The 12885-nt window shown below is 50.5% G+C and overlaps 1 protein-coding gene across 4 annotated transcripts in view; it reads left to right on the top strand.

Annotated features, from left to right (window-relative positions):
• The first annotated feature begins 985 nt into the window (after positions 1–985).
• Positions 986–12885, top strand: part of HEG1 (heart development protein with EGF like domains 1) — a 44985-nt gene continuing 33085 nt past the window's right edge. For 2 of the 4 annotated variants that reach the window (XM_026852159.1, XM_026852158.1), the window contains exons 1-5: positions 995–1127; positions 9531–9809; positions 10819–11049; positions 11419–11712; positions 12378–12575. In XM_026852159.1, coding sequence (XP_026707960.1) covers positions 1097–1127; positions 9531–9809; positions 10819–11049; positions 11419–11712; positions 12378–12575 — 1033 coding nt within the window. In that variant the 5' untranslated portion in view covers positions 995–1096. Of the gene's footprint in view, positions 1128–9530; positions 9810–10818; positions 11050–11418; positions 11713–12377; positions 12576–12885 lie in introns of all 4 variants that reach the window. The other 2 variants (XR_003398768.1, XM_026852160.1) reach the window with 2 other exon arrangements.

Below are 12885 nucleotides of genomic sequence, written 5' to 3'. Positions count from 1 at the left end.
TGAGGAAAGCCAAATGAGGACCAGGAGGGGAATGGGAGTACTAGCAGTTTCATGGCTTCCGAGAACAGTCCATACCATGCAGACAGAGATCCCCATAATCCTGTCCTGCAAATTGCTGGTATGCCTGGAGATCGTATGGTGCTGGGTAAGCCATGTCACATGTTAGGTTAAGATTGACAGTTGATGGTTACTTGATGGCACGAGTGTGCCAAGGCAGTTGGTGTGAGGTTGGCTCTATATGGGTAATGTGAGTCGGTGTGTGGACAGATGGGGTTTGGATGTAGATTTCTGGCCTCTTCATCCTCTGCACTGCCTTGCTCAGCACAGAGTGCCCGTATGCACCAATGTAGGCTGTGACCTGACCCTGACTCCTGTGAGTCCTCAGTGACAGCCTAGTCCTGCCCTTTCATCACCCATTTCCACTGCTGGCCACAGGGCTCGGCTGTGGGGCTGCCTGCTGCAGAGCAGAGACCTGCATGACGCTGAAAGAGGAGGTGTCTTGTTTTCAACCTCCTGAAACATATGCGGAAAGGCACTGGAAATGGTAAACCCCTTCCCTCCTGGTTCTCAGAAAGGAAACATGTGACTGCAGAGGCAGTGGGAGAGCAGCGCAGGGCAGTGGGAGAGCAGCGCAGGGCAGCAGGAGGGATGCCTGCTCCAGCTGGCCCAGGGCACGCTGCTCCTCTGTGGTGGCAGTGGTGACCGGCCGGTGGGTGCCAGTGGGGAAGGACCTGGCTCATCCCCTGGAAGAAGGAGGTCCGGCACCATCCTGAGCCCTGCCACAGTTGCTTCCGGCAGCAGATCGGTGCGGTGTCATCTAGGAAATGCGATTTAGATCATCATCCTTTCACAGCAGATGGGGGAAGGGAGGTGCGGGCCCTTATCTCTTCTGGGGATTAATTTCTCTTTAAGCTGCTTTAGTTTTTGCCTGTTTGCTTTTTTCTCCATCCCCTCCCAAGTCTCATCATCCCTTGCTAGAAGAGCCATGGGAGTACCCATGGTTCCTACTGCTATGACACCATGCCCTGCATCCCACCTTCAGCTAGGAGGTGAGAACTGGGTGTAAGGCTTGGGCTGCTGTTAGTTTTCCCCTGGGATGGGGTTGGATTTTGCTACTCTACATGGAGGTAAGAACCCAGTGAGCTTTGTGTCTGTGTGTCACCAGACTGCATCCACCCCTTGGTGGCTTTGTGATCTTCCTGCATCCGAGAGGGCCCTTCATTCCTCTTGTCCCCACCATGTCCTTGAGAAAGTTGCTCAGTTCCCAGGTTGGTCATCACGCCTGGTGTGGCCGCCAGCCAGTAAAGCTCTTTGGTGTGTGCTTAGTTTAAGCATGGAGAATAGTTCTCTGGGGAGCTCTTCTTAAGTGCATTGCTAGAGCAGGTTCTGGTCAAGACACCTGGACTAAAGCCCATCCTGCAGCGATGGGCAGCATTGCTTGGCCCTCAGGGACCCAGGGCAGCCCCCGGCTGCTCCCGATGTGACCTCTCAGCACAGTAGTAACCCTTTTCCTACTCTTTCCTCCATCTTCCTGGTATTTATTGTGCCCTCCTGGCTGTGAGAAGCAGCTCCTGGGCTCACACCACTTTGGAGCAGGGACCTGTGGCTTTGTTTCCAGAGTCTGACATGACAATACCACCTTGTTTTCACCTGGGTCTGCAAAGGGCTGGAGTCCTCGGCTCCTGGGGTGGATGGCTCCTGCTGCACGTATGCTTCACACTGCTGGGCATTGCTTTTTTGCTACACGTTGAGGTTTTGTGCAGAAAAATCTGTGCTTCAGCCCATAGTTCTTGTGGTTTTAAGCACAATCCCAAATAATCAATAGTTTGATTTTTTTCCCTGCAAGATCCATTTAAGTCAAATACAAGTCACTGAGGTTATATTGGGAGTAAATAAGCTACACAGAATGACTTTAGTTATACATGAGGTCAGACGGAATGAGCTAATGCTCCCTTCTGGCCTTGAAATTAAAGTTTTCAGAAAGCAAAATTTCATTCTGCAGTTTCTAAGCTGCTAGCACCTTTCTTATGGAGGAGCCTGAGCCCCTGGGCTGCGCAGCGCTCTGAACCTTGTGGGGCTGCTTGCCCCTTTATTGCCGAAATCCAGACTCACTTGGAGGCAGTTTTCTTACCCGTTTAAATGAACAGTCAGCTGCTGGGGACATGTAATGGTGCGAGAAAGTCATGCAATGGATTGTGATGCCCTGGTTAACATGCAAAGGGTAGTTAATCTCTCCAGAGCAGCAGTGGGCTAGCTTCCCTGGAAGCACTGCCCCATGTGAGATTTACCAATTGCTAACCTTACAGAGAAATTCCAGGTTTCTGGAATTTTTCATGTGAGAGCACTGGAGAAAGGTCCTTGTTAGGAATTAAGTTGCATGCTTACAAAAGCCAGCAGCGGCATCGTCCTGCTCTCTCCATCCAGCCTTGTTTCTTTCCACTTAACCAGCACTGTACACACTGCCATGGCTTTTTTCCCTTTTTTTTTTCCCTTTTCTTTTTTGCAGCCAGGATGTTTTTTCTTGCCTTTTTATTGTTCCAGTGACCTAGCAACTCCACTTTGGTGGAGCCTTGCCAGGAGACTTCCTCCCCGAGCCGTCTGACAGTCTCCAGCAGCATTGCCCTCAGATGGGAGCAGAAGTTAAAGTGACACCGGGCTGGGTCCCTGCACAGCTCTTGCTTAGACTTTCTGAGTGCCTGCAAGGGTAGAACTGCCTTCCCACTGAGCCAACCTTCCAGGGGACTTTTAAAAACCCTGGAAAGGGGAAGGAGAAGCACTGCGTGGGTGCTATTTTCTGTAACATTTCTGCAGGACATTACAGAAAAGCCAGGAGGGTTTTAGGAGTGAATTTAGGTGGTGCTGAGATTTGGAATGTGGGATCTGCAGGGCAGGAAAGGTGCTTGGAGATATTTCAGCATCGCAGGGTGGCGGGAGAGGGGATGGAGAGAAGGGGTGAATGCTCAGAGGACTGTGCATTCTGTGGAGATTTTTCACTTATTTTTATTAATGTCTACTGGAAACAGTGAGAAAGAAATCCCTTTGGGAAGTGCTCCTGGGCCCTATCAGCTGATGCTGGGGCAGAGCTGCCTTCTCACACCCTGGGACTACAGGAGCTTTTCCCACATTAACACTGGGGGTGGGATGGGACAAGACGGGACATGGGGATGACACAGGACAGGATGGGAATGGGAACAGGGGACAGGACACAGGAGACGGACTAAGACACTACTGAGGTTGAAAATAAATGAGCCAGCAAGCAAACAAATACAGGTAATTCGGGCTTTCTGCTCAGGAAAGGCAGCAGGGACATGGGTCCCAGGGCCCTGTGGGGCCTCTCTGGGGCTGGAGGCTCAGTCCCCTCTTTGCTGGCTGGCTGAATTGGGATTTTACTGGAGCGTTGGCACCGTTATGTTTTTTTTTAGGAGTATGGGTAGTCATGAGACAGCTTATCCCTATTGGAGGTGGACTTTTATTTGAATGTGTTTACCAAAGACTTGACAATAAAGCAGGTGGGTTTTTGTTGTTTGTTTGTTTGATTTTTAATTCAGTTTCCAAAAGCCATTTAAAAACAAAAGCTCATGAAAAGAGGTTTAAGGTGCTGCTCTGAGCCCTGGGCTGGTGGTTTTCAGGCAGCATGGGTCCACACGGTCCCAGGGATGCCTGGATTAAACCCAAACCGTCCAAGAAAGATGAGTAAGAAGCTCAGGATTTCATAGGCTTGAGCTAGTGATCCGGGAGCCTGCACCTCCTCAGGGAAAAGTTTAGGACACCAAAATTAAGAGGCTGGAAACCACTGGATAAGCAGGACAATATCCTGTCCCTGCACTGTGCAGGTTTTATCCCTGGTTGCAGGCAGGCCGTAGGCATGCATCCCATGCTTTTGGAAACGACCGCAGGTTTCTGTGTGCTCTTTGTTTTGGAGTACCTGTTTCTCTGCTTTAGGATACTGCTCTTAAAAGCAGTAATGGGATCCTTTTGTTTTCTTATGGCATCTCCAAGCATCAGACTCTGGGATCATGAAAAAAAGGGTAGGAAGCAAAAAGCCTTTAGCACCCTCCATGATTTTACAAGTCCCAGAGGGGAGGTGGTGTGGAAGTGCAGTATGTTTTGTGTCGTAAAGCAGCACTGCAAGCAAAGTGCCATGGCCTGGCATAGGAGGGTCTGAGGATGATGCCGATGTCCCCAGCCCTGTGGGCACCTATCACCTGTGGTGGCCAGGTAGGTGTTAACCACCTGGACCTTGGCGCTCAGAGCTTGCAGGGTCTGCTGTTGGCATTAAGACCCCATCACCTTTCTCAAGCTGACATATTGAAGCTCCAGCCACCTTTGGTAGTGGATAAATCCTTTGTACTATGGTTTAAATTATTTAAAGTCCTGTAAAATGCTCTCCTGCTCTGCCTGGGACCCGGTAGGGAGGGGACGAGGAGGATGAGGACCAGAACAAGATGCTGCCAGGGGATGCATCTATAGGATACCCCATCCAAACTGATCCCTGCAGCAGGGTGGGAGGTGCTGGCAGGACTCCTGCACCTCTTCTCTTCCCCATCCACCCTCTCTTGCCACCTTCATCCAGCTGAATAATTCTTTTTATTAATATTGAAAGAATTAGCAAAAAAGAGTTGACTGTATGTGTTTAAAAACCTCTCGCATTCTTCCCGTGCTTAGTGCACATAAGGGACCTTCCCCAAGCAATATTATCAGCATGTTTACGCTCAACTAACCCGTCTCAAGTATGAAGATTTTTTTCTAAGCTCCATTTCAGCCCCCCCCGTTCCCCCCCTCCCCGCCTCGTACTGCTTCTTTCAGGGCAAGAACAAGGAAGGAAATCAAAAATCCCAGAGAGCCCTGGACGGTCCAGATTTAGGGCTGTAGCTTTTGTTCGCACAAACTCACTTGGCTCCTAACCGGCCTCCACCCATGATCCCGACATCCGCAGCAGCCGTTCAAAACACAGCACAGAGCCTGGCCCCGGCCCCGGCGGGGACCGGCAGCCACCCGTGCCACCCGCTGCGGGGCCGGCAGCTCCGGCTTTGCTCCCCGCTTCTCCTCCCTCGCAGCCTGCCTTTCTTCCTAACCTTTTCCTACAATCGGCAAGGAGCTTTCTAAGTTGAGATGAGGGTTTTTTTTTTTTTTCCCCTCCCTTGCAACCTCAGATGTTAAGATTATGCAACGTTAACAGATGTGGACTTTATAATTATAGCTGCCTGTCCTCGGGAGGAGCCTGCTTCGGCTTCACGCGTGCTCAGCTCAACGTGGGATGCTCCTGGGGTGGCCGTAACCCTGGCAAAACAGCCGCTGCATGGGCGGCTGTACCGGGAATGGTCCCTAGGGAATTGCCACCCTCCCGAGGAGGGACTGCTGAGGGGTGAAGGGCTGCTTTGGGCAGCTGAACAACTGCTCTTGGCTTTCCTTGTGTGCAAACACAGATTAAATTTGCTTTCCCTGCTTGAGGGAATATTTTTCTGCCCTTTGAGGAGAAAAATCCCTTCTGCAGGAAAGCGGCAGGGCTGGGATAGCTCGTGGTGCGCTTTGGCTGGCTGCGATGCTCCTGCCAAATGCTGTCTGTAGGGATCCTCCTGCTCCCCTGGTGTTAGCAGGATACATCCCTCCTCACTCCCTGCCCTAAAATGTCTGTGAGTGATCACAGCCACTGCTGAAAAGTTGCAGTATTGTGCTTTTCTGTGTTGTACTGCCCCATGGTTGAGCCTTGAGCATCACCGTGACTTTGTCCTGGCAGCAGTCACCTCTTGGCCAGGGCAATGCCTGTGCTGCATCCAGGGATGGAGACAGAAAATTGCTGGTCCAAAAGGGATTTTTCAGGAGGCTCACAAGGTAGACATCCAGCCGAGCTGCCAGGGGCAAACCCAAAGCCTCAAGAAATCAGCTGGAACTTGATCTGTTTGTTCTGGCTGCATTATAATTCAGCTCCCAGCAAGCTGCGGACTTGTTATGGTTGTGAAGAAAAAGTAACTCCGAGCCTCGACCTGTCTGGTGAGCATCACTGCTAGTTTTAACTGGTAAGGAAAACACCAGTCCAGCGGGTGGCAGGACAGTTTTGTGCTGGAAGTCAAATATTTCTCTTGACTGCTGTGGTTGCATGGAGTTAAACCACAGAAGGCAGTTGGCAGTTTAGGATGTGACAAAAGTGTTAGTGACAAATCAGTACCTGAGCTAAAGGGGCTGCTCTACTTTAAGCATTAGGGGAGGCCAGATGGTCCTGCATGTATTTTTTTGGAAGAAGTTTGCATCTGGTCCATCCACTCCAGTGGATGGTCATCTCTGAAGGCTAATTTCTGCAGACAAGTCAAAGAGGAGATTGCAGTTGTCTTGCACTTCTGTCAGGCTTGATGGCTGTGTGATGAACTGAGATTTCATGTTTAGTTTGTTGAACAGCCTGATTTTCTGGGGTTTCCTTACTACATGCTGTGGGTTGGATTTTCCAGCATGGCTTGCACTGTGCAAGCACCGAAGTGGAGAGCTGAGCCCATACTGGCACAAAGCTTTCCCCCTGCACCAGAACCTGGCATACCATGCAGGGCAGAGTTAAAAATGCCGGATGACTCTAAAAAGCCTGTGTAAATAATACCTTCTTATTCAGCCTGTCTATTCCCTGACTGCACTCAAAGCTAGGTTAGCTGACGCCCATGTTAAGGGGAAGGGGTTTGCATTAGTTTGTTCCCAGCAGCTCTGCAGAGCCAAAAGAGGATAGAGAAAACTCCAAGGTGGATTTGCAGGGCGAACAACAACCAGACAAGCAGCCAGCAGCATTTTACCTTTGAACTAGTTGCTTTCGATCAAGGGTCTTAGCTGAAGGTACTGTTTGCTGGCATTTCCAGGGTTATTTTTAAGAAGTGGCAATTAAATGCTTGTGCAGTGCCTGCTATATATTTTAGCATGCCTGGTTGGAGCCCTTGTTGACAAATGACTTGGCAACCTGAGAAAGCAAATTTCCCTCTGTCTATACTCATCCCCTAAGGGTTTCTTTAAGCATCTGCTGCTCTGCCTTTTTTCTGTGCTGCAAAGCTGGCTGCTGGGGCACAGTAAACATGGGTTGCACAGCTGAAAGCTTTTAGTGAGAGGGGAACAGAGAGAAATTCAGTGTGCCGCCCTCCAGCACACCCAAATTTTTCAGCATTGGGGCTGCTATAAATGGACTTGTGGGCTACAATTACAGGCTGGGTATTGGCTTGCAAATGAGCGTAGCAAGCGTCCCCTGCAACTTTGCATCCCCTCGTCCAAATGGTGACAACAAGCAGCCTGTTACATGGGACAGGAGGTGGCTCACAGCGGGCTCCAGACGTCAGCGCCTGCTCAGCGAGGAGGGCATCGCAGCCATGGCTGGGGCTGTCAGTAGAGGCACCCGAGGGGCTCTTGTCCCCTTGGGCCTCGTGGTGCTCAGACTCCCAGGATGAAATGCAGACTATCCTACCTACATTGCTGTTTTTTTTCTTGGTGAGTTCCCACTGAAGCTGTTGCAGATGGATGGAGGAGACCACTCCTGAAATTGCCACCACTGGCATGGTAGGTACAGCAACCCCAAAGTACACACGCAAGACAAGGAGTAGATGTCCCACGGGTGTTTCTCTGAGGCACAGCTTTGTTAAAGTGCTTGGAGGCCAAGGACAGATGTGCAGGGCTTAACCTTCAACATCAGAGCTTTTGGGCAGAGACTGAGCAGTGACTTTAGCTGCTGTCTGTATATCATCCACAGCCCTGTTTTGAGATGCCATGTGTGTGACAGGCAGGACATGTCTGTCCCGTAGCCTGGTGGATCTCCGAGCTGCAAAGCGAGGAGAGTTCCCCTCCTAAAATATATGACTTGTCTCAGTTTCTTGAGACTTTTCAGGCCCTGTCACCCTAAACTGCAGTTTCCTTAGACAGGCTCCCATTCTGCCCACTGAGTGAGTGGAGAGTGCAATGAGCTATTCCAGCCCAGAGATTGCGTTTTTGTTATAAAGAAGATGGACAAAACTGGGATCTTGCCATTTCAGATGACACAGCTGTGATTAGGACTCACTTTGACTTGTGGGCTTTGAAGAGCATCTGAGGCTGCAGTGCCAGACAAGCCTCGGTGCTGTAACGTAGGGCAGGGACAGTTGCTGCTGGTTTTCACATGACCGATATGCAGGGAAATCCTCCTGCAGCCCTGGCTGGTACTGTGGGTTGGAAACCCCAATTTCCCCAGCAAATCTCACTGAAACCACTCACAGCAGCTGTCACTGGATGCTCTGATCCAGGCGGTATCAGGCTGGATGGCAGACCCAAGGCTGAAGCTGCAGCCACTGCACCAAGTCCTGCTGCTGCTGCCGGTGGTCAGTGTTCACGATTGAGCTGAGAAGTCAACCACTGAATATCATCTTCAGTCCTTGCTTAGGGCCCAGTTTGGAACATGTTTATATTCTAAAGATGCACACAGACATCTGTGTGCTGTTGGAAATCCTGTAAAGCATGTAATGCCTGTTGACGTCCCTGGGAGAAGTAATTTTTGGGTCCATAAGATACAGCAGATGGTCGAAATGCAGAAGAAACTTGTGCAAAGAGGGGATGAAATTGCTGCAGTTACACATCGGCACTGTGGTGACCCTGTGGAGAGAGGGGAAGAGCTAGCTAAGCTATAAAGGGTAATGCTAGCTGGGGAAACAACATTTATTCCATGAATGTGTTTATTCATTTTCTAATGAAATGAGAAAATTGTTCTGGATGATGGGAGAGGTGGGAGTTTGGAGCAGCCTTCCAGCAGGAGCAAGAGAGCAGATGCAAACACATTTAGGATGGGGTTTGGGCCACATTTGCTTACAGAAAGTGGACCTGCAAATGCGTAAAATTCTCCTTCTTGTTTCTCATGTTCTGGTAGACATTAACGTCAGATATGCCAAAATGTCCATCACCTTGGGGTGCTTCAGCACCTGGATGGCCAGTGTAATCCACATCATTCATTGATCTCTTCTGTCTTGGTGCCTCGTGGTGGCTGGATGGGTTATGTCAACCCTCCTGTTTGCTCTGCGGTTCTCAGCCAGCTTCATGCCAGCTCTCTGGACGTGGTGGGATTTGAGGTCAGGTGTCCAGCAAGCACCAGCTGAGTGGGGAGAGTGGAAGAGCTGGGGGCCCTCCTGCCTCCCATCACACCTTCAGGAATAGGGCACATGGGCTGTGCTGAGCTCCAGCTGGCCATCAGCTCTGGAGACCTACACACTCCTCCTGTGGACTCCACACTGTGCATATCTCCATCGATTATTTGCTTAAGACTTTCCTTTTGCTGCTTTAAAGACTTATTTCTCCTAACACAAAAAAAACATGAGGGTGCTGAATTGAATTAATCTTGTGCTCAACGGTGGGTTTCAGCACTTGGCCCCACAGACTAATCTAATTTCCACTGGTGTGAATCCAAAAATAAATTTTGTGTCTGTGTTTTGATTATGCACAATTTTCTCTAGTGTAAATGAGATCAGAGCTTGGCCTCAGTGTTACTGCAACGAGCCGAGCCTGCACATCCAGTGCTGAGGGGATTTTTTTCTTGTTTTTCCTTTCAGTCATTGAAAGCAGCCATCAGGCGAGAAGAAGTTCGGAAAAAGAGATAAGGACTTCTGGGTCTCTCGTGGACAGTGTAGAGCTGGTGACAATGCTGGCCAGGAGCAGGGAGAGGGCATTGCTGCCTGTCAATCATGGTGTGGTACTGGCAGCAAGAAGGGTCACAGGGCATGTTGGTCCCCCTGCCAGTGGTGGAGATGTCACCCCACCAGGAGCAGGAGCCCCAGACAGCCCATCTGCTGGAACAGCAACCCACCTGCCCGCCTGCAGCCTTCCTCCTGGTGAGTTTTATCGATGCAAGAGTCCCTGTTTGCTGTACCCAGCCCATGGACCAAGCGTAGCTGATGGATTAGGAAGTATTCCCTCTGTGCTGCTAGAAAGTCAGATTTTTGGAATAAATCCATTCCCAGAAAAGCTGATTTTTTAAAAAACATTACAATGAAGGTGATTCTCAGGAGCTGCTGCCATCATTATTCACCACCCAGCAGCACCTCAGAGAGTCCTGCCTATCCAAGGCTGTGCCTAGAGCGGAGACCTCAGGCATCCCCACGCCTCCTCCCAGGAGGAGCTGAACCCCATCGTGAATCCAACCTAGATTATAAGTGCCCAAGCAAAAAATACCTGACCAGCTGTGTCATGATTTGTAGCTGAGGTCCTCATGTGAAAATTTTGCAGGTGAACATTTACCATTGGGCTTGTTCATAATCTTCACAACGTTTGGTGGGACTGTGGTCATGAGTAAACCAATGTACATTTTAAACATGCACTAAATCAAAGCCTGTTTCCCACACCAGCAGGACAAGGCTGTGCTGAGTGCCCTGTCTCCACCTCAGTTTTTTCTTTATATCCCTGGATGAAATAAGTGTCTTGTTGAGATATGAGCATAGATGTTTTCTTTCATTTTTTAATTCCTCATTTTTTTTTTTTTCCTGTTTCAGGACTAGACTGTGGAGCTGGCATGCCCAGGCTGCCAGCTGATGGCTGTCCTGGTGTAAGCTCCTTACTGCCTTCTGCGTTTTTAATGTTTTTTTTAAAAATCTGGGTTTCTTTTGCCATACACAAATGAAGACAAATTTTGAAATACCGATATTTTTTGGTGACAGAATCCCTCTGTTCCCAACAGTCCCTCTTGCCGTGTGGTCTGTGTTAGAGGAAACACAGAATACAGCTGTGACCCTACCTATTGTATATAGTAGGGCTGGGTACCGCTCTGGGTGATGCTCTGCCACCCCAGCTGAGACAAATTAACCTGTCCAGGGAGAACATGACCTTCTCTGCATTGTTTTCCAGCCGCTGGAAGCCATCACCATGCTGTGGGCAGCCGGGAGAGAGGCAAGAGGGCTCTTGCTTCTCCCAGCACCCCTGCAGCTACCGAGAGGACACCACCAGTTTTGGCAGCCAGCAGCACCGATTTGGCTGAGAGGGTGCTGGACGGGCGCCACAGGGCCTGGGATGTGGCAGGACTTGACAATGTGACAAGAATGGTGGTGCTGCCTTCATCTGCAGAGACTCGTCACCCGGGTGAGCCATCCCAGTTCAGCCTGGGAACAAGGTGGCTGCTGTTCCCTGGAGAAACCAGGCGTCGGTTAAGCCTGGCTCCCCTGCATTGCTAGAGCTTTGTGTCCTGGATCTGGCCCTCAATCCTCACCGTGTGCTCAGGGCACTTTTCTGGCTTGCTTCATGCACAAGCGTGGAGAGAAGGATCCGTGTGGCTTCTCCTGGCCTTAAAAATTATGAATTACTCAGTGCAGCTCCCAAAGACAAAGTTGCTGTAGGCAGAATACGGGCAAGGGGACTGTGGGCTGTGGGGGGAGGTGACAGCAGAAGGTTCTGGATGGGCAGCTCAGCCCATCTCTGTGCTCTCATTTGCTTTCCCCCATTGCCTTGCAGGCACCGGTGGTCCCTCTCAACCAGTGAGTGACTGGGTGGGCACGGAGCAGCCTGGCAGCCCTCCCACAGGCACTGCAGCCACTTCACCCAGCACCTCGGGGAGCAGCAGGGCGACGCTGCGACCCCTCCCCAGTATCCCCCTCCCTGGCTCTCTGGGACAGCCCCAGTCCTCTCCCCGAGCTTCCAGTACCCAGAGTGGTGCAAACCACATCATGCTACACCCCAGGGATGTCATGGAGGACTCCACAAGCTCTTCGCTCACAGCATTGCCTGCTACAGACAGCACTTTTGGAGGTGAGCTTTGCTGGCCCATGGATTTATTTTATAGCCTTAAAATCCTTTATATAGCTTTTGCTTTCTTGAAATGGAGAAGATGCTGTATTTTGCATGCACTCTGTTATAATTTAGCTGAAATGCCCTGCTGAAAGCAGGGAAAAGCAATGGAAAAAATAATTTGGTCCAAAATCCCCCAGCATTTTCCACTTAAAAAAAAAACCCAAAGGTCTTTGGGCCTTATCACTGTGTTTTCTGCAGGGTGGGCATGTGCAGCTTCAACATATCTCAGCTGGTTCAGGGCCAGCTGCAGAACAAAGGCAAGGTCCCAGCCCGAGCTGAGCGGTGTGTCCCACCCGAATGGTGCTGTAGTGGGGGGTGAGGTTGGTACCCATGCTCACAGCCAGGCCAGGTGGGTTTGTTCTTGGCTAGACAGAGTGAGATGCCTGTGCTTCAACAACCTGTACAGGACATCAAACCTGAGATCCCTGGGCTCTGCAGCTTCCCCTCGCTTGCTTTGCAAGCAGCTATTTCTGGAGCTCTCAAAAACAGAGACTTCGCCCCACTCCATGTGAACTTATTGAAAACCTTGGTGTTGCCAAGTCCTTATCCTGTGCCTGAGACTTGCCAGGAGCAAACACATCTCCAGGGTTCTCACAATGACACATCCATTCCCTCTGTCACAGCTGCTGAGAGCAGCATCAGGGCTGCAGAAAACCCAGGGTCCAGTATCCAAAGGGCAGTGCCCAGCTCCATGGCTCAGCCCCTGGCCTCGGCTTCCTCCTCGGTGGCCGCAGCACAGGGACATTTCCCCGAGCCCTCTACAGAGCGCCAGCTCGCTCCTCCTCGCCTGGCTTCGGAAAGGACTGCCATGGATAAGCTAGGTCAGTCTACAATTTGTTGGTTTACCCTGTTTTAGTCTTACTTAAGCATTTTCCCCTGTGTCCCGTTAAGCCCTGGGTTGTGTAGGGAGCTGCAGGCTCATATGGGAACATGGCCACACTCAGGTTTCCCCCCTTTGCCGTTTGATGCCATATTCAAGCTACAGAAAAATACTAAGAGAACCCAGGCTGATTTCCAGCAGTCTTAGAGCAAAGGTGGGATTTAAGGGCAAGTCTCTGCAGTCCTTGTCCCATGAGTTTTCCTGCTGGCTGAGCTGCCCTGGCTCTTGCAAAGCCGTGTTGTCCTGGCAGT

The sequence above is a fragment of the Athene cunicularia genome (genome assembly GCF_003259725.1).
Source record: "Athene cunicularia isolate RWA chromosome 7 unlocalized genomic scaffold, athCun1 chr7_part1, whole genome shotgun sequence".
Classification (NCBI taxonomy): domain Eukaryota; kingdom Metazoa; phylum Chordata; class Aves; order Strigiformes; family Strigidae; genus Athene; species Athene cunicularia.
The sequence above is the reverse complement of the archived record's forward strand: the minus strand, read 5'-3'. Positions and strand labels throughout refer to the sequence as shown.